General features: G+C 33.3%; 1 protein-coding gene across 4 annotated transcripts in view; it reads left to right on the forward strand.

Moving 5' to 3' along the window:
- Window positions 1-21,818, forward strand: part of LOC127849623 (uncharacterized) — a 100,602-nt gene that overhangs the window by 56,838 nt on the left and 21,946 nt on the right. For all 4 annotated transcript variants that reach the window (XM_052382359.1, XM_052382362.1, XM_052382360.1 and 1 more), the window contains 7 exons: window positions 1,187-1,311; window positions 2,490-2,551; window positions 4,219-4,348; window positions 5,176-5,284; window positions 7,427-7,557; window positions 15,890-15,954; window positions 19,033-19,105. In XM_052382359.1, coding sequence (XP_052238319.1) covers window positions 1,187-1,311; window positions 2,490-2,551; window positions 4,219-4,348; window positions 5,176-5,284; window positions 7,427-7,557; window positions 15,890-15,954; window positions 19,033-19,105 — 695 coding nt within the window. The remainder of the gene's footprint in view (window positions 1-1,186; window positions 1,312-2,489; window positions 2,552-4,218; window positions 4,349-5,175; window positions 5,285-7,426; window positions 7,558-15,889; window positions 15,955-19,032; window positions 19,106-21,818) is intronic.

Consider the following 21,818-nt stretch of genomic DNA (forward strand, 5'->3'; position numbering starts at 1 on the left):
AGTACGAATTTGTCAAGTAAATTGTAGGTGTCCTTCGCCGTTATCAAGATACTTTGTTGAGGTGCTTATTATATTGCAGAGGCGACTGTCCTAAAACAACGGGTTTGATTTAGACAGCTTTGTTTCCATTCGCAAGAGACGTCATAAGCTTTCTATTTCAGATGCTTTATTACGAGTGCGACATGTGTTCAAGTTTAATTGAAAAGGGTCAAATGTCGATTATATAGTACATGTTTAATGCAAATTTCGTTTTTTTTGCAATTAATTTATGTACAATGCATTCATATAAAACATTTATAGTGTATATTTTGTGATAATATCACTAATCGTATTTATGAACGTTTTAACATGTTCTACTGTTATACAATCATGAAGAATTTCAAAGTAATTATTTTTTGTTACAGCACATATCATAAAATACATGTGTGTTCTTTATTTCATCCAAGAAATACGTTAACTAACGGTAATAATTTCATCGTTAGGGTATAGGAAATAAAAAAAACTATTTTAAACACATGATATTGGGAATCAAATGCAATGGTATGTTCAGCAATTGGTGAATTGGTAAATGTATGTGTTCGATAAAAAAAACGATAAAATGTATCAATATATTTGATGAGGAATGACTTGACGTTCGAAGACTTTAAAGACTGCTAGAATCTGTCTTCGGTTAAAGACATACCACAAATTGAACATACGTTAATATAAATTTGCTGGGTCGTAAGTCTATATATATTCAAATATGTTCTATTCGACATATGCCTTCATTGTAAGACATATTATGTTAAATCAAGTATGTTCAAGTATAGATATATAAACGAAGTATGCTACTTAGAGGAAAATAAGAAAACATATGTTTGTATAGATACAATAATGCCATAATCATAAGACATTTTAAAAGTTTACTTCAAGTTTAAAATTGAATAATTGCATTCAAGCAGATTCATTTTGTATTAGCAACATGTTTTATGGTATTATTTTAAACTCAAATATTTCTAAAACGTTCTGAGATTGAAAATCTGATTCCAAGATGATTTAGGTCATAGCTTAACTAGTTAGAAACTCTCTGAGAAGAAATTCGTAGAATGTTTAAAATTAACCGCGCATAAGTCAAAACCTCATAACGAAGATGCCTAATTTGTGGAAGATTGACCGAGCATTGACCGAACATAATTAATGATTTCAGAGCGTTTGACTTGCAAGCTGAAGGCGATGGTAAAAAGTGACATGCCTGAAACTGACAAATTGCTAAATGCCGTGATGTCAGGCGATGCCAGACGTGTAGGTAGAGAACTGAGCAGTTATCTTAAGGTAACGTAAAAATTAATTTACAAACCATCTAATTTGATGTTTTTAGCGCCAATTCCATGGTTCAATTTTGATGTTGAAAAATAAACGTGCCGGGCAAATATTTTCTGTTGCAACTTACTTGAAACTACAATAGCACATAAGGTACCGTAAAACGCTTTTGGTACTCTATCGCACCCTTTGGTCGTTAACAAAAAATGGTCGTAAATTAAGGTTCAACCATAAGTTGACCCCAACGGGGTGTCAGTGCTCTCTAAGCCCGGACTGATTTCAAGTTGGATGCGCATACATTAATGCATTTTTGTATTTTTTGCGATTATTGTTTATAAATGTATTTTTCAGTCAATGTTACCATAAAGGTAAATAGTTTGTAAAACAAATCTATGTGTCGTATATAAGTAGGAAGTACCGTATTTTTTATGTATTCCGTATTTTGTTTTCTTTTCAAAATAATTTATTTTTACGTTTGAGTAAGTGGGCCTTTACATGTTGTTTTATCATTTATCAGGCGAGTGTAATAGAACTTACCAAACAAATTAACACCAAGGTGACGATTTCTCGCATATGAGAAAAATGTGAGCTCAAAGGTTCAGGTCACTGGTGATTACATATTGCAATTCACAGTCTCTTATAGGGCTCTGATATAGTTTTCGAAAAATGTTCCGCGAACACATCAAAGTATTCTGAATTCCGAAATGCATGACTTAAACAAGCAATACATACAAATCACTTGTCGATAAACATGGCTATCCGTTCAGATGTGCGACATATCCCCGCGTTAACAAAGTATTGAGCAGCGATTCTCAATTGCATATGATATTTATTTTCCTTTTTTCATAAATAAAACAGAAATTTTAACAAACAATTAACGTTCATACATTTAAAGGTTTTTGCGTGCTAAAAAACAACAATTAGCATACATGTCATTAACACCAAGTTTCAGTTCACCGAGAGTTTAAATTCACAACAAAATGAAAATGTGAACATGGGACCATGTCATATATGACATTTTCGCACAGGTGTATGCCATTTACCATATCATTTGTGTGATGACGTTAAATAGTTCCTCAAACATTAACACACATGCATTTGATTGAAAAATGCTGCCATTCTGCATTGCTTTTTATGCATGTAATGTGTCGTAAGACCTTTCCTTCTTACAATAACGAACCTCATTCCAGGCTCAAGTTGTGTTTGGTCTCGATGAAGGTGTCATATTTGGTATTGATGTCAGGGGACAAAGGTACGTGAAATCTTGATCGGGACATGTTATTGAGCGTATTCCTTATAATCTGCATACGGTTCTTATTTCGGCATTTGCATTTTTATCTTTAACATAAATAATATTATATTGTTTAAATAGTGTACATTAAAAATATAATATATTTATATATATAGACAACTACATAATATTAATGCGATACATCTCATAATATTTGACGTCTTCATAATCTTTCAATGAATATTCAATTATAAAGAACAATATTAAATTCATCTTTAAACAAATGTCACAACAACAACTCTTTTCGAATCAATGTGGCCACACAACTTAAGAAGACCATCATATTAATTGTTACCTAATATTCATACATCTTACTGCAGGTGGATAATCGTTTTGCTCTGTATTTATGTTTTTGTGCAAACATGAGCGCGAACTTTACAAATCTCAAACAATGTCAAATTTAATAAGATAATACCCCACGTTAGCCAGGATTCTTTATTTGAAGGACTTTGCCCCGCGTTTGTTCATGTCTGTCGATATGTCCCGAAACGTGCCCTGACTATAATGTCTCTATAACTGGAAGGATTTAGAAGTAATTTGGGACTACAGCTTTTCTAAAGTTCATGATGTGTTGTTCAACCGATCCTCTTTGCTACCTTCCAATTAAGGTCAAAGTCAAACTTCTTTTGAAAAGGTCGAAATTAAGTACATTTTTGTCTTTATTGCGTGCGTCTGCACTTAATCTTTACCGTGAATTTACGATTTTTTTACTTTGGAAATCAGCTTAGACGGAATAAAAACAGTTGGCTATCTGTAAGAGCAATTTCAAGCTTTTAGATCAAATGTTAAAACCATGCACATACGAGTTGATAAGCTCGATATGTAGACGATGTATTGGAAGATTTCAAATATATGTAAACAATTCTTCTTTTTTTCATGACGGTGTGACGCTTATTCCATGATTTAAGGTCGAATAAGGACTTTATTGTCAAATAAGGCTTGTGAGTTAAAACACTGGACCATGTTTGGAAGGAGTATACAATAATTTTGCACAAACATCAACCTATATGAAATGATGTTCCCCGCACAAGCACCGCATTCATACATATACTGTCTTAGTAAGATATCAAACGTTTTTATACTTGTAGACAAATGTCTATTTGTCGCGCACAAGAACAATTTTGCTACCGTTAAGGTCAGTGCAATCCTTTTAGGTCAAAGGCGATATTACACCAGGTCAAATACCGTGTGTTTGCTTTATAGCTTCACCAAGTATTAAAGATAACAAAAATAATATGGTTAATATGTTCCACTGTCTAAGGCACTTGGTACCTCAAATATCGTACATGGAGATACAAATTGATCGGAATAGTTGTACGCCAGTGTATGCCATATGTGGTGTTATGAATCAATGTTTACAATCGTTTTACTTATGTCGAACGCGGCGTCAGATACAATTTATATTGACACATTTCGCTTACTAATGTTCTGACCATACTACGAAGGAATCACAATAAATTTAAACGAACCAGTTGTGTAGGTAGGAAATTATTTCGTGATGTATCTATTGTCACTTTGACACACCTGCTAATCAATGACGCTTCATAATTTAGGTCTTGATGAATAAACATGATAAACACATTTGTATTTCAATCATAAATTATTTTCGGTTAATATGCTTTATTAAGGCACAATATCGATGTAGCTGGAATTCTCGTTAATCCTATCTACGAAAAGGGAGACTTGGTGCAGATCGGCGACGATCCAACTAAGCTGGAGAACCTACAAGGCAAACTATGGCAGGATGAAATGAAGAAGGTCTTTTTAAACATTATGTCTGCATTCAAGAAATATTTATACTTTGATTTAATTGAAATCTGTACCAGTGTGCATCTTTTGTGTACAGTTGTTCAAATATGGGCAATTAAAAGTATTTATTCTTGTCGATCCCGAATGCAGCCATTCTTTAACAACCCGCAACTAAATAATTAAGAACACATATTCTGCAATAAGAATATCCTTATCAAAATTGTGTAAAATATATTTTATGACGAATTCTACTTTAGCATTAAACACGGTCTGCATTTCCTGTAGTCTAAGAAAGCATTAACAAACTCGTATTCGAAGATGGATGATACTGCATCTGTGTTGATAAGATAGTATGCGAGATAAATATGTCCACTTGTCATTAACGCTAAAATTTGGCTTGCAAAAACTGAGCTGCCTGAAACGGATTCTTTAGTTAAAATGTTGTTATTTTGTGGAAGGATATTCGCTAAAATTAAGTAAACAAACAGTTATGACAAATGTAGCTCTTATGTTAAAAGTGCGAGTGAACGTTTGTAAGTGTGCGTGGGTGTTTGAGAGAGTGTGTCGGCTGTGAACGTGTGTGTGTGTGTGTGTGTTTGTGTGTGTTTGGAGGAATGCTTTTTTGGGGATGGATGGACGTTTTAAGTCGCTTCTAGAGAAAACATGTTCATATTCTTTTGATACTCATATCAATATATATTAAGGGCTTTTCCGGAAGATAAATACGATTTAATTTGATTTTAAGGTTCTATAATGCTATAAAAATACGAGTTACCATAAGAATACCCATGTTCCTACTGTATTTAAATCGTTAAACGATATTGTTTTATTTGCAGACAGTCGATAAAGTTGGTTTAGTTGAAGATGTTGACACAAACAATGACCTGCAAATCAAAGGATGGCAATGGAAGTACAGGCCATATGCTGTTAAAAAAGTGTCTCTCGGTTAGAATTATTTATTTGTGCAAACAAGTTAAAAGTATTTATAAATGTCACTATTAGGTGTGAAAGATATTATTTACTCAATAAAATATCTAGTTACAATTGTACTACATGATTTAAATGTTTAGAAGATTACATTTAAACGTCCTTTTTTACACATATTATATATAAACTATAGCTATTCATTCATTAACTGTAAATTCGTCGTTTTACATTTTCCTAAAATCACAGACAATCCATATAACCAACCTCCTTTTTTGACACCTTTAAACGATTTCATAACAATTGTAGAATAAGATAACATATTCGTATACAAAATAGATACAAATATAACGAGGAAATCAATAAGGAAATGTTATCTTAAACTATATACAGGAACATGCTACACAAGACATGCAATTATATTGTTTAGTATCTCAATTATTCTTAAAGTGAGGTACACTTTGGATTTTAATGATTGTCTTTATTTTGCATCATATTGTATGTGGTAACCTCGTTGGTGTCATTGGCTGTCATTTGTATACGCACTTCTAAAAACGATGCGAAATATGGGAACACTACGTTCGACGTCAAAAATAGTGTAGATGTTATCTTTAAAAAAATGGATTATCATCGTGGTGAAAGATTTAAAAACTAACCGAATCGGGTCAATATTAAGGTCAATGTAACTAAGAATAGAAACACAATATTTTCTGCAAAATGTTTTTTGTTTAAAGGAGGTATTATACTGAAATTGTGTGTATGTAGATAGCATAAAGACCTTGCTTGCAATTACATGCGTGATCAATATGGCTAAGGTCAATGTCAATGTATCTAAAGAACGCTCCCACGATGGGGATCAAATCTATGACCTCCCTGTCGCTAAGCGGCCACCATATCTATTGCACGTGTGACAATCCGTCAACAATCCCACACATCTATTCATATGTTGTCTTATTTCCGCTGAACGATATTTAAAATTACAAGTTCAAAGTAAAGGCAGTTAAAACATTATCAAAAAATGATGACGCGATATTACAAAAAAACATTCCTGTGTGGAGAACTTTTCAAATATACATGGAAATAAAGTTAAAGCTAAAGACAATATGTATTATAAACTGTGTAAGCAGCAGGCTCGTTAAAAATGCAAAGATTACTGAACAAAGCACTGAAGTCTTCCAAGATGTTGCGGTACTAGTATCTATGTGGCTTATCATACTCTATCATTTGTTTCGATTGTTTGAGCAGTGTACTGGGTGCATAAGTGCATTCGCAAAAAAAAACACGAGAAAGTCTGTTTAAAATAATTAAACAAACACAAAATGAAGCTCATGATATAGAGTGAATTGTTCGAATATGCTGACATTATATACCATGCCCCATTTGACCATTAAAAAACAAGATGTTTTAATATGTTATAATACTTTGTATTTTAGCTATAAACAGCGAATTTTTTACAAGAACTATTCCACTTGTGTGTGTTCGACGGTTTATTTCAATAACTAAGATAAGTAGAACCGCACATTATATATAGTATCTAAAGATAATTACATATTGTTCAGATGCGACATGTGTTTCTGTTACATTGACAATATCGGCTAGTACATATTGTTAGTATTGTATACGTTACAGTTATATACATACTTTCATCTTTAACTCATATGGAATGTCTGGTACCATTCTACCGCCTTGCATTTTACCGTATTTGATACTCTTGTGAAAAGTATATTTTGTGTTGGAAAGACCGAGTTAAATCAAACGATAATTTCTGAGCTTTGAGAAGTAATCATCATACAGCATCGATATAGTACATGTATATATGAACTAATATTAAGCCGGCATACTAAATTGTTCCTGCCAAGAAGCTAATTCAATTTGATGTGTCAGCTATTTACTATTCCAAATATATCAACGTTTTAACCACATAGCTAATTTATTAAACTAGTATTATTGGATAAATCAAAAGTATCATCCTTTTCATTTGCACAAAAATGACAAGACGTAAATTGGATTTGAGTGTTTTCGACAATTGATGTTTTCACAATACGGTTATATCTGATATTGTTTTTATTTTCTGATTATAAGAATTACAATTGTAATTGTTAAAAAAAGATTTCGGAGATTTCTAATTTCCGTTTTAGTTTTATATATGCAACGATAATTCAGATGCGTTGACAAAGCAGATTAAGAAGTGGGTTGAGACGCACATGCTTGGAAATGAAAACGACGAAATGCGAACAGCTGTCATGACCGAAAATGTTACACAAGTGAGGAAACTACTGGGCAGTGCTGAACATGTAAGTCAAATAACTTAAAAATCCTAATATTTATTTCAAGTTATATTGCTGTTGTAGTATACGTCAAATCATCATAATACAACATGCTGTCTGTAATGATCATTATTCGCCAGTAGACCAGTAAACCAACAAGTGATGTAATCATTCTTTATTGGTCAATAGAAGGAAATGTTTGCAAAATCCAATCGATTAGCTCTAAACACTTGCACATACACAAGACACCCGTGTGTATTAATTTATATCTTCTGGTTTAGTCGTATACCTTTATTAATCGTTTAAGTGAATATCAGAGAATTGTATTAATATTCATATGCTTGAAGGTGCCAACGGCACATCTGTGTTGGTCAAATTTATCCGATTGGTCCGTTTGCGTTTTACGCAGATGTCACATATTATTTTTTTTAATCATGAATTCTTAAAGCGCAAATGTGCAGCGTCGAGCTGAAGATATATCAACTTACAACGAATTGACTCTGAAATGTCAACGTATATATATTCGGTGCGCTGCGCGACATTCATGTTAAGTCCTGATACGAAACAAAACAGGTACATTCAAAATTTATTTAATGGCAATATATTGGCATGTTTTGCCATTAAATGATTTAATCAAAATATAAACAAAACAAGAGTTTCTTATGTGCGGTTTAACACAGATCAGAGTGTATTACATTTAAATAATAGGGAATAGTGCATGAAATCCATACGATAACATTAGTCTAAAATAGTGTTTGAAGCAACTAGTTATTTAAAATCGGTAGACTTTACATCTATAACACGCACAAAAAGAAAGAACATGTTTCGAAAAGACCCGCATCAAGGGGGCATGCGTATACGGGATCATACCGGCTTAAAGTGAGGTCAGTTAAAACTTGCTTCCAAGATGGCGTCATTTGTGTCATTTTCGTGAAGGAGTAGCAGAAATGTTTCACCAGGTAAGCCACTTTATATGTATATTTCTGTTTAATGAATACGCCCTTTCGGCTATACGGTGTTTGTGATCCCCTCGCTTTTTTACTTCAATACCGTTGACGTCGGAATAAAGAAGATATTGAAGGAAAATCGTCCGCAAATTTGTCGTGTAATTTCTTTACCTTCGATATTTTGGATGTTCGAATATCAGTTTCGCTCATAATAAACAGTATTTGTGCATGTTTACAGTAAAATATAACATAAAATTTAATCACGATTATGTAATTATCTCGACGCATTTGTCTATTAATTCATTTAATGCCGAATTATAACGGTTCAACTCCCCTTTTTGAAACTGACATCCTTTTAAGCATATGTTGGGACTTGACTTCCAAATGACAAACAGTTATTTCCTATGTTAAAATGTTTTAAAACGAAATAACTGTCGTGAATGATTTGGTGAAAATGTTTTTGAGGACATTTTCTCGTCAGAGATTAAGAGTTATCATTGTTTTGATATTTGGATTAATTGTTATATTATCATTTATTATTATTATATGTTTTCTCACATACTAAACGCTAACATTTGGCGTGCGTAATATAAGGCAATAGACGGTATTGTTTACACAGTGAATTTTTTACCTGTTTATTTTACCACATATGAACATACTTATGTTTGAATATGCTTCAAACGGAATATACTATGCTTACTATACGGGATACTATACTTACTATTTCCAGGTATCAAGACGCCAATTAAAGACGTTGAGGATGCCAAGATTAAAAAAGAAGGCGTTACGAAGTGTGTACCGCTCTAGAAAGCAAAAGGAACATGAAAACCCACTAATCAAACAAAAATGATTACGTCGAAGTACCACGCCAGTTAAACACACAAAACAATCACATATACATGCAATATTAGTGTAATGAAAAACAGAAAAGGGTAAAGCCGGTTCGATACTATTATAATGTTGATGTAACCAAATACTACCATTTTTGCGATTCGGAATATCTGAAGCAAAATGGTTTACCTCATGTTCGCAGATAAGATGCTTATGAGTGGATGGTTTTTATCGATTTTTTGTAAATATTAACTTTTTGTTAAATACAATGATATTTGATGCGTTTTCCATTACGTTACTGATGTGTATATTACTTTGATGTGACACATTTAGGAAGACCTTCTTTAAACAAGTTCTGAGTAAGAGAATATATTATAATCGCAAAAAGTGAACTTGTAGTGGATATAAAGATTTGTGCAAATGCAATACAGTGTATTATACACGATATGATTTCAGTGGAAGTAATCAATATTTACATGTATATTTTTTCTCTTTTATAACTATGTAAATACATATTGTTTGAGACTGTTGTATTGAGGAAATAAAGTATTGGTTCACTTAGATACGTTATTTCGTTTTGTTCCTACATTGCCTTCTAATCTTAGTCTTGTTTATATTTCAAATGCATAACGAATTCATTTTTATCATGTATGTAAGTTCTGAATACACTTTAAAATGTATCCAGAGACATCGTCTGGAGAAATAACGTAACACAGATAATGGTTTACAATTATTTAAATTTAAAAAAAAACGTGAGAAACTAGCATCATTACATATACGGAACAAAACGTGTAATTAAGTAGCACTCATGGCAATTATATTGCAGGCGTGTCTATGTAGACTTTATATATAAAAAAAACACTACAGACATCAGCTGTATATGTTTTTGTTTGGTTCGTGCTTTTTATTTGCACTTTTAGTCCGGCTCTGTTGAAGGATTCTTTCTTGCATATTCTACATTTAAACTCGTTTGGTCCATAATTGGGCATGGAATCTCAATCCTCCCCTATTGTAAAATTCCTCATTACATATACTAACATATACTTATATTAAGGAATTTACCATACATAAAACACAAAAGTATTCCGCTTTTCAAGCCGTCGTTCAAACAAACACATTTCACACTGTGAAATATATAAGGCCTTTCCAATATTATATTGTTGTGGAGATACCCGTCTTTACGCCCGGTATTTCGTCTTCGCACGAGAGGTTTTGGCCTTCTGCAATTCGCCCCATAGGTAACACACTATACGTATACCGAAGAATGTTGTCCGTTACTGCATTGAAATACTTTGCATCCAGATCCTGCATTCGCAAACAAAATAGCTCCGATGAACGCGTTCCATCCATGGAAACAATTTTTAGATGGTCGCTTTAGCGACCGTCTAATGTGCTTGATGTGAAATTCAGGTCGATACGGCCTAGGTATTATTAACCCAATACCCGATTGCGTATCCGCGCAAGAAAGAGTTGTATAATTTATGCAAGAGGTTTGAGTTCTCCAATTATGTGTATTCACAAATGGAAACATTATATTAATATCGTGTTACATTCAATATTTTCGAACGGTGTTTTATAGAAAAGAATCAATAAACAATGATCGTAATGTACGTGTCGCGGAGGAGATTGTTTATGAATGATTAAAATAGTCCACTTTCTGCTGCGTCTGCGTGACGTAGTATTTTCGCTCAGCTCATTCATAACTCTGCGGCTGGCGATAAACAAAGGGGAGTCCGGATGAGAATAACGCACTAGTATAAGGTTACGCTTGTTTATATTCACAGGTCTCAATTAATAATACGTTGACCACGAGTTCAACAATTATTACAGGGATACGATAGACAACATGAAAAATGTTTCATTATCGCTGAAACTGTTAAAAAAAACATTTAAATATAACAAGAATATTCTATAAAAAATGTAGTCATGCTGTTTTGAAATAAGGTTTGGAATTTTGGTTTCTAAATAACTTAATTCAAAACAAAAGTATAATTATAGTATTTTTTACTTGTTAGTCGCATATTTACCGCATTATAATGTGTGTTATAATAGGCAAACCATACATCAGTAAAATTCAATCTGCCTTCGCACATAGAAGGAATGGGTCAATTGGGTGCTGCGTTTCCTTTGCTTACTTCAGTTAGAGGTCAATTCTTTACGTAATAGCAAACACGAGGCTCCGGCTTCAAAGGAGCGACAATAAAAGTCGTAGTCACATGGTATTTGCGTTTAGCGTCCTATTTGGTCACGTGGTTCTTTTTTCGCGGGTGTTTTGGCATTCATGATATGAGGCTATTAATAGATGCGCCTGTCGATAAACAAAGGAAAGTTTACGGGTTATAACAACGCAATAGGTTACGCTCTCACATACAACTCAATTACGAAGTACAGGTCGTAAATTGAGAGATTCGGGAAAAAGTTGACGCTTATGTATATTCTCAATTTATAAAACGCTAAACACAAGTCCAACAATAACTTCAGCGATACGATAGACAAAAACAAAAACAAGTTTCATAATCGCTTAACCCGAATATAACAAACAATTTATAATAATAATACGAATGACCTGTTTCATAACCTCGTTCATGCTACTACAGCGGGTATTTCTAAAAACGTTCTTTGGTTCTGAACAGATAGCGGCGATCTTTTGTATTTACGGGATACTATAGGCAACCTCGAAAATGCTTTATAATCGCTAAAACCGAAAACAACTAAATATATTATATTTAATATATTTATAACAATAAATGTCTTTTAAAAATGTAGTCGGCGTATACGCTGACTTTGAAATAAAGTTTGCAATTTACTTTTCTAAATAATTAAATACAATTAAACAAAAGTTAAACTATTGTGTTGTGTTTTTCACTTGTAAGCTGCATATTCACCGCATGAAATGTGTGTTAGCATTGTCAAACCACACATTAGTGTGAGAAAATAAAAAATATACTACGGGAGAGAACTTCATATGTGTCCTCATATGCCTTGTTATGAGTATCTTTCTTCTCTATCGAAATATATCGTATGTTTATATTTGATTTAAACGCCGTTTTCTTTCGACACATTTAAATCACACGTCAATAGCGCCGTCATGCGAAAATGGGTCTTATGCGTTTCGGCAAGCGTTTGTTAAACCCAACATGTGCTTTTGCGCAGTCAGGCCATAGGCGATGCTGTTCGCTTTAAAATCACTCAATATGCTATGTTTCTCCTTACCAGAAGGAGGGATAGCTGAGTGGGCTATTTATATGATGGGCGAATATGGAATAAGACCCATTTTCGCATGACGAGGGTCATTACAAATCTCATTGCGAATTGAAAATGCCACATTTAAGAACAATGCTTTTTGATACAAAATTGAATTCAAAATAGCAAACTTGTTAATAATGGCAGCCTATCCACACATTAAGGAATGATTTCCAGACGTGCTGACCAAGTACGGCAAACATTGTGGTATGATAATTAAACGATTTTCTCTTATCGTGACACTATACTTTTTCGCTAATGATTGTTTACTCATCTTGGAGGCGAAAGTGAAATTCTGCGAGATTGATTGTAACGCGTAATTGTAACAGGGCCACAATTTGTGTCGTTTGAGCATACAGAGAGAAGTCCGGAATTCCTTACACTGAACAGTGCTGCATCCTTTGAATTGAGCACATACGCAGTGATTTAGCAAAAATTCAGAGGTTGTATCTCGAATCAGCTTATTAAATATTCGAAAATATTCATGCGTGTTTGTTGGCGTTATGTAAAAGTCACTAAGATGAAAACTGAAACAGCTACGCCTAAAAGCGCATTAGTGCTCTATACCTATGTTTATGTTAGCGTTGTTGACACCGTGTGAACTGCTCGGGTAACAAGTAAAGCATAAACAGCAATGTTTATATACTTTTATTCCTCCATATACAAGATACGAAGATTATTGTATATTTTGAATTTGTATATGGTGTCAAAAATCAAAAATTTTGTACACGGAACTTTCATTATGAATTTATATTCTTGGTGAGATAGTCATTTGATCTTAGAAAAATATTCCTTTAATATGATGGTGACTGCAAATTTTCTTTATATTAAGTTCGCATAACCATTTTCATCATACTTTCTATGCTTTCAGAACTTCCAAAAAGCATGTTGTTTTTATTTTGTCTTAGTTATTTCTATGAAATAATAAGGATGATAAAAAGTGCACACAAATTCGACCCGTGCGCTATGACACACACTTTATAAAGTTGAATGGCGTGTGTTCATTTTAAACTTGCGATTGATTTTCAAAAATTAATTGCGTCTTAAATTATGCAACAGCGAACATCTCCAGTGCCTTCAGCGCTTTGATTCACTGTGGCATTAGCACCCGAGTAACACGCAGTCCCCATGGAAGGTGTATACAGCGACGAAATATCGGTTCAATACTGAACTATCTACACTTATCTACACTTAACCGATACAGCGCATTTATGTTCTTTCGTTTTAAGAAATCAACTGCGTTCGCGATATGGGCGACACAATTTAATTACCACGCGCTACATTTTTACTGTCAAAGAAAACTCTCAATTCTCTCTGGGCTACAAAGTTTTTATATGACATTTCGCCCGTGCTTTTCATGCCAGTTCCGAACTTTTTCCTTACACACGAAATACATGTTGTGGTTGTCACTTTCACGGCAGCTAATTAATTTGCGTTAATGTTTTCCAAGTAATCAAAACAATCTCGTATATGTCCGTCCTAACAGTAGAACATTATCGACATTTTGTTTGTTCCCATAAGACGCTATATGGCCTACACTGTGTCGGTGTGACTTTAAATCCTGCAAATAAATTAATTGAATATATATATATATATATATATATATATATATATATATATATATATATATATATATATATATATATAATTAAATCTACATGATGTATTGAAACCTTATGACAACGTTTGTCTTCACGAAATCTCAGACACATATAACACTAAGTCAGAGTAAAAACCTATGTCACCAGTTAAAATGATAATTATCAAAATTGTATTCACAAACGTTTCACAGTTATGAATTGTCACGTGCGACAATGACTTGTTTTACAAAGCAACATTAACTTTTAAACCCAATAGCTAAACCGTATATTATGTTGACAGCCTGTCACCCTTCCTTATCAGTTTTATTCAACAAGGGTGATTGGTTGGCATCACGGTGTATAGTGTTTTTACGACCACAAAATTTGAGCAAAATTGCCCACCAGTACTTTCAGTAATTTGATTGAATGAATGACTCATTTTAATTAACTGAAATTCTAATCTGTTTTAGAGCGGAAGAGTGCTTTTTATGTCTACACACATTAATACAACAATTCATAAAGCATATCATTCAATCGCATTGGTATTAAATTTACATCTTCACTCCAAGCATTTAAAATTTGATGAAAATGATGTTATAATCTTAATGTATGTCATAAACATAATAACTCCGAGTCTCAATAAATGAATCGAAATGTGGAATTGCGTCAAACGTGTACGCATTGAAAGGATCCATTTGAAATATTGCAAGCAAATGATTGGCGTGAAAAGATGCACACTTACCGACTTCGTATATATATTTCGCGTGGTAATTATCAATCAACAAGAACTTTTTTATTGTTAATGTATAATAACATCGCATTGACTCGACTTTTGTAAGATATATTATTTCGAATCCAAACAGTACAAATAGGTTATACTATAAGCAGATATATGAGTTATTTAAGATTGCATAACGCTTTACTTTTTTCGAGATTTTGCAAAACGAGAAAACGTTTTTATTAACTGTTATGCATATTTTAAGGTACACGTTTCTTATCAGAATTTTACTAAGAGACTGCACATCTTGAGTATAGCCCTGTTTTCCAAACATTACATTGAGTTAAATCTTGTATCATACCTAACAAAATCTGATGTTGACATTCGATATGGTTTCTCAAAATTAAATATATCGTCACTCTGATTTTATATCGAGGTCTTTACTAATGCTAGACCTTTTCAATTTCATGAATTTCAATAGCATGTGAAGTTTTTAATAAACCTTTATAAGAAACTTAAACTACATTTTGTTGCATGATACAAAGAACAAATATGCAAGACTACTATATATATATATACCAGTTATATTGACTTCGAAAACATTGTTGATAACAAATATCATGTATATGCAATCGACAACAAAAATGGCATAACGTCGTCATTTTAAGGAATTGGATGCTCAAATTGCGGATTTTGTTTACTAAGATGTACCACTTTCATAATATATGCTTAGCTGAAAAAGTCTTTTTTTTTACCTCAATGGTCAAAATAGCGTTCCCAGCCACATATACATATATGAATTGTTTGTTTGACGATTCTACTTAAATGGTACATGAATGGGGTTGAGATATTTAAAGCTTGATTTCCATACAATTACACAATTTATAACATTCGATGGATACAAACGATGTAATAAAATGGCTTCAGGGTGAACTGATAAACTGTCAACATGGGAGATAAACAAATTTCATTATACAGATATGATAATAGATGCATTTCACGTGCATCGTTTTGACAGTATTCAAATATATTGATTTCAGAATCAAGGGCTGTTCGGCATTGACGAAGAAGGATCATTATTTGTCACGGATATCAACGCAAAAAGGTATGCACTGGTATTAACAACAGCACAAAGTTGGCCATGTTTATTAACAACATTTCGTGAAAGTGTCGTTTTCTCAATTGAGCATGAATAACCCTTAGTCTGTTTTAAATGGAGATATTGGCAATCGAAATGTTATGCGCTCTTTTGTCTGGTAACATTATGTTATTGACAATAGTGCTAAAATAGAAGTGCGACGTATTTACCTAAGAATCACTATGGAAATTGTGTTAGATAAGGGAAACATTTCAAGTTTAAAGATTCGAAGACCAAAACAGCTGGATGTTTACTTCCTGATATTAAGTTCCCTTAGCATGAAGTGGTCCGGTTTATATATTGTGGACAGTCTCCATCAAGCGCCCGTTAAAGTGTGGCATGCATTGATCGATGTATGTCGTGGATCTTTGCTAATCGTGAAGCCTGATTTTTTTTATTATTACAAAACGTCTTGTACATAAGTATATTTCTGTCATATTGTGTCATAAACGTTGATATTCAATATCGGTCAGATCAATATAAGCAAAGCTTGAGATTGGAAATTTCGGAAACAGAAGTTGGTAACCATGTCAAATCTCTTTCCTTTCACTATGTCAACTGGTCTAATTGTTGGTAATAATGTAGAGGACGCCGGTTTGTCTTTGAGTCTGTTCTTAGACTAAGAATAGTATTTCAATATTTATTAAATCCATTCCAATATCGAATTTTAGTAATTTATATCCAAAACTAGGACACCAGATCTTATTTAAAATACTACAAGAAACCAAACTAGAAGCTATATTTATCGAACGATTTTCATGAAACTGGGTCAGAATTATAATTTTGAAAATATCTTCACCACGTTTTAATTTGGGTTAAGTGGGGTCAAATCTTCGTCACCACGATTAATCTTTTAAAAAAAGGCCACACTTATGATTCAATCTTGATGTAACATGGCCAGATGGTTTATCTGGACTATTCCTAATTCAAGGTCGTTTTCGGATCACATAAAATTAAAACACAAAGTAAATCAATGTAAATTGTAACACTTTAAAGACTAATAATAATGTGTCATGGCCAGCATTTTTATGAAACGCAAATATTAACTTGGGGTCAGCTAAGGTCAATAGAGGCCATCTGGTCAAAAACGAATCCATTTTACCACAGTAACTTCCTCATTTATGACTTATTAAGATGATACTTAAAGATGATACTTAGTCCCACGTGTTCAATCACTTTGAAGTTAGTTTAGCGCGTCAGTGTCATTAAAGGGATCTTTTCACGGTTTGGTAAATTGACAAAATTGAAAAAAATTGTTTCAGATTCGCAAATTTTCGGTTTAGTTATGATATTTGTGAGCAAACAGTATTACTGAACATTTGCCATGGTCTAATATAGCCATTATATGCATTTTTTGACGATTTAAAAACCTAAAAATTATAGAGCGTTGCAACGCGAAACGATTGAATAATTTGGAGAGTTTTGTTGTTGTCGTTTAAATTTGTGAAACTACGAAGATTGCTTATATAACGTATAAAATACGCATTCTATGTATGATTGGCAGGATGGCTCAGTTGGCTAATGCGTTTTTACTTCAGGACTCCGGGGTTCCCTGGTTCGAGCCCTGCTGAGGGCTACTTTTTTTTCCTTTTTTAAATTTTATTTTTGATTGTTTACTGGAGCTTTTAAAATTTAATGTTTACATTTATCAATATAAAGCATTTAATGACAAACTTCAAAACATGCCAAAATCTGTGAAAAGGCCCCTTTAAGGAGTTCTTGTTCTAAACATTGCATTACCTTTTGTGATGTATAGACATAAATTTCCAACGTAAGTTTCATTGACATTCTATGTACTGAAATATCAAGAACATACATAACTTGAAGTAAGCTTTATTTCGTCATATCATTGTTTTGACATTAAAAATTTCACTGCGATACGTCTCTTGTAAAATGAGATACAGAAGTAGCATTCGCATGTTTTGATGATTAAATTTCGTCCGGCCGATTGGTATCACGGGCTCTCGACTTCGGCAGTCATGGATCTTTGGTTTTCCGTGAAAACGTCTTAGTAGCTCGTGTGAACGAGATATGTATTAGGGAACGAGTGAGTAGTTTGTTGGATCGACATAAGAGTCTATCAAAATAATTTTAGTTTGAAACATTTGGAATCTGTAAATTACAGCCTTGTTATGCGAATCAACGCATACTTATTAAAATGTACATCCAAATGACTTTCGATAAAATGTTCGAAGAAAAATATAAAAACCTTATTCTGTAAAATTACCTAGTAATCTTTAGGTCTTTACGTTGGTAAGTTTACCCTTGCTGCATATTCGATCGCTGTCGATGAATTCCGGTTTGTTCGGAGTTTCGTGTTGTTAAATGCAGACTTGAACACCATCATTAAGTTACGGTTCTAAGCGCGAGGACAATGCAGGCTTTCATAATTGCAGACGATATAAATCGGACGGATTCGCGTTTATAAAGAGTTTTCAACTGCGTATATTCTAATAATTTGACTAAAACGTTACCGCCAGTAAGTTATCTCTTATTAACGAGATACTGAGTCTTTCCAACGAGCTCGCTGACGTTTCCGAGACTTAGTAACTTTTAACTTTGACTTTCGAATCGACTTCACGTCTTACTTACATACTTACACGCCCCAATAAGTTATTAGGTCATGTTCACGATTTACCAAGTCTTGGGAGCATCGTTAATGACAACAAGTTGAAGTAATATCTGCAAAACATATTGTGTCATAACTGCGTACCATTAAAATTTATATAAAACAACTGTAATATTATTCGCAGATAAATTGACCTAAGTCCTTTATCGAAACAAATACCGCGATAAGATTGTCTTTTTGCCTGGGATAGCATACTCATGTTAAGTTATTAAGTGGATGAGTATTACATTGTTGAATGGTTTTTGTTTTTTTATTTTATTTGTGTTTGTGGTTTGTTTTTTTTGGGGAGGGGGGCTTGGGGATGGGGGTGGGTCTGTAATAACGAAGGTATTCCAAGATTATAGTAAAAACCTTATAATCGAAAACTATCATATAAAGCATTTCCAATGCACACATTTTATTTGTTCTTTTCGTAGGAGGACGCTTATTGTTGCGGATGATTCGATTCATCCAACATTTACCAAAGATGACATCGTACAGATTTGCAAGGTAAGTTAACGGATACACAAAAAGGTTGTCAACGATGTGTCGGACTATAAAATGCCTAATACTGAAATCCTATACGTTAGAGATTGTCAATGGTTTAAATAGGAGGCGCATACGCTTCAAAACGGTTCTAATTCGAATTTCGTAACATAATTCTTTTTTTTGTAATCCTTAAGATATACAATTAAAAGTTGTTAATTTATATTCGATTTTTTACTACATTAGGGTTAAAGTGTATCAACAGCAGCTTAACATTAAAAGTATATGTCAAACGTCAGATTGTGTCCAATTGCTTTTATATACTGTTTATAGGGTATTTTCGAATATGTTAACAAGTAAACTTAAAGCATGCAAATGGATGTAACATATCGTCACTGTTGAATAAAACAGTATTTATAAAAACAAAATAAAATAAGCTATTCAATTCGAAAAGCTAAAGTTGGGACTCGAACCTGCAAAGGTAGGTTTTGCTTCGAGCAGTGTTACAGTCTAACAAGATTCTGATACCAAATACTGCTATAGTTCACTTCCGGTCATTAATTTCATCCTATTTGTTTTCACTCATACGTTACGTGAAGCATCAAGCATAATATAATGTTCGACAAAGAATTTAAACACACAATCAACTATTGTGAAATTATTCATGCTTTGACAAGTAAGGAAAATAACGGACTGTACGCGGCAAAATAATAATAAATCACGTTAATGTGTTTTCTGTTATGACCCAAATTTAAAAATGTACGGAAATAGCAAAACTAGAAAAACGCGATTTTCGCTAAATAGCAAAATAATAGTTGGAGCATGCTAATCAACGAGATGTATTTGCACAAATTGATTGAATGCATATCTACTGCATTTAAAAACCTAATTTTCAATCACAGATTTCCAAACACAACTGCAGCATAATAAAACCGTAAACACATTGACATATACAAATGGAGATACAAAACCTCTTAAATGGTTTTACTATCTTACATTCTAATTAATCAGACTATCCTACCAGATAGCTTCTTATCTGTAGCGTTCAGTGATTACTTTAATAGTCCATATTTCCTAGAATGTAGACTTACTAATTTTACAAGCTTTATTTTAAGGGAATAATTAGATTTTGTAAAATCCAAATACCGGTTTCAGCGTTGGAGTCACATGTATATCTTGAACTTACATGAATTGTACATGCGATAAAAAAGATCCAGAATACATCTATTCAGTATATTTGGACGAAATATGAGCAATATATAATAAAAACTTTAAAGAAATGATCTATTGTTTTAGGATATAATATACTGTTGGGCTGTAACCAGATGTGAAAGGTAGAATCGATGTTACTAAAATTCATTCTTTTGTCATAACTTAAAAGTGCAGAACATGTTATCGTGAAACTTAGTATATACACTGAACTTCGTCAAGTCGAGCCGTTCTTCTTTTAATATGTCCGCACATGTGCATAAACAAAACATGGCAATAACTAAAACGTTCATACTATCGGATGAAAAGACGGGGACAAAAATATTCAAAGCGATGACAGGTCTATGAGTTACTCTTTATTTCTACAGGGGTAGAAGCCTGGTTATAAAATAAAATGTCGTATTTAAAAAGGATCGTTGGTATGTAGTTTTTTTTTCAAATCGAAATTGGATCTTATTCTTTGACTTTACACTTGTGGGGGTTATGGGCAATATGTAGGGAAGGCATATTATTAATCTAATAAAAACACTAGAATACCCACATAATGGTTGCTATAGTGTGAGTCTTGTCTACACTAGAATGCCATTGTACCTTCAAAAGCCTTGTACGAGGTATTAATACATCTGCATTTTCGTTTGCTACGAAAGGCCCGAATAACTTTGACAGTGCACAATTAGACGCCATCATCTTTAATCAAACAAACCATGCTTACAATTGAAGTATGTACTTTTTTTTTAATAAATACTATAAATAATACTAACTTTGCATGATTCTTCTTTCGGACCACAACAAACTTAATGTATGGTGTATGGTGTATCGCTATTCGATTGAACGAAGACGACAGTTTTCATTTATTAGAAATTGTGAAACTACATCCCTGCTTGTGCAGTGTGTAATGGCTTACGTTCGTACAAAAAGTGACCCATTTATATACCAATTGAACACTAGACGTTAGTATGAAATATTAAGAAAGATGTGTAAATGACAGGAAACGTTCAGCTATTGAACTAAGGAATGTATATTTATAAAATTACATTTAGGCACGGGGCTTGTCTTTTAAATGTAACTATTAGGAAAATTGTCTTAGTAAATAAATCAATAAATTGACCATACGGCCTTATCATTAAATCTTTGTTTTTATAAACATAAGGCTAAACCTGGAACTTGTTATTTTTGTAAATAAATAAACGAAGTATAGGGGGGGTATATAGGAGTGAGCTTGTCTGTCGGTCGGTCGGTCTGTCTGTCGGTCGGTCGGTCTGTCGGTCGGTCGGTCCGTGTCCGCTCTCTAATTCAAGTAGTTTTCATCCGATCTTCACCAAACTTGGTCAGAAGTTGTATCTAGATGATGTCTAGGCCAAGTTAGAACATGGGCCTTGCCGGGTCAAAAACTAGGTCACTGGGTCACTTAGTGCATTATTAACATTCAGCATGTTGTCCGCTCTCTAATTCAAGTAGTTTTCATCAGAGCTTCACCAAACTTGGTCAGCAGTTGTATCTAGATGATGTCTAGGCCAAGTTCGAACAT

Source organism: Dreissena polymorpha, chromosome 11 (genome assembly GCF_020536995.1).
Source record: "Dreissena polymorpha isolate Duluth1 chromosome 11, UMN_Dpol_1.0, whole genome shotgun sequence".
NCBI classification, from domain to species: Eukaryota; Metazoa; Mollusca; class Bivalvia; order Myida; family Dreissenidae; genus Dreissena; species Dreissena polymorpha.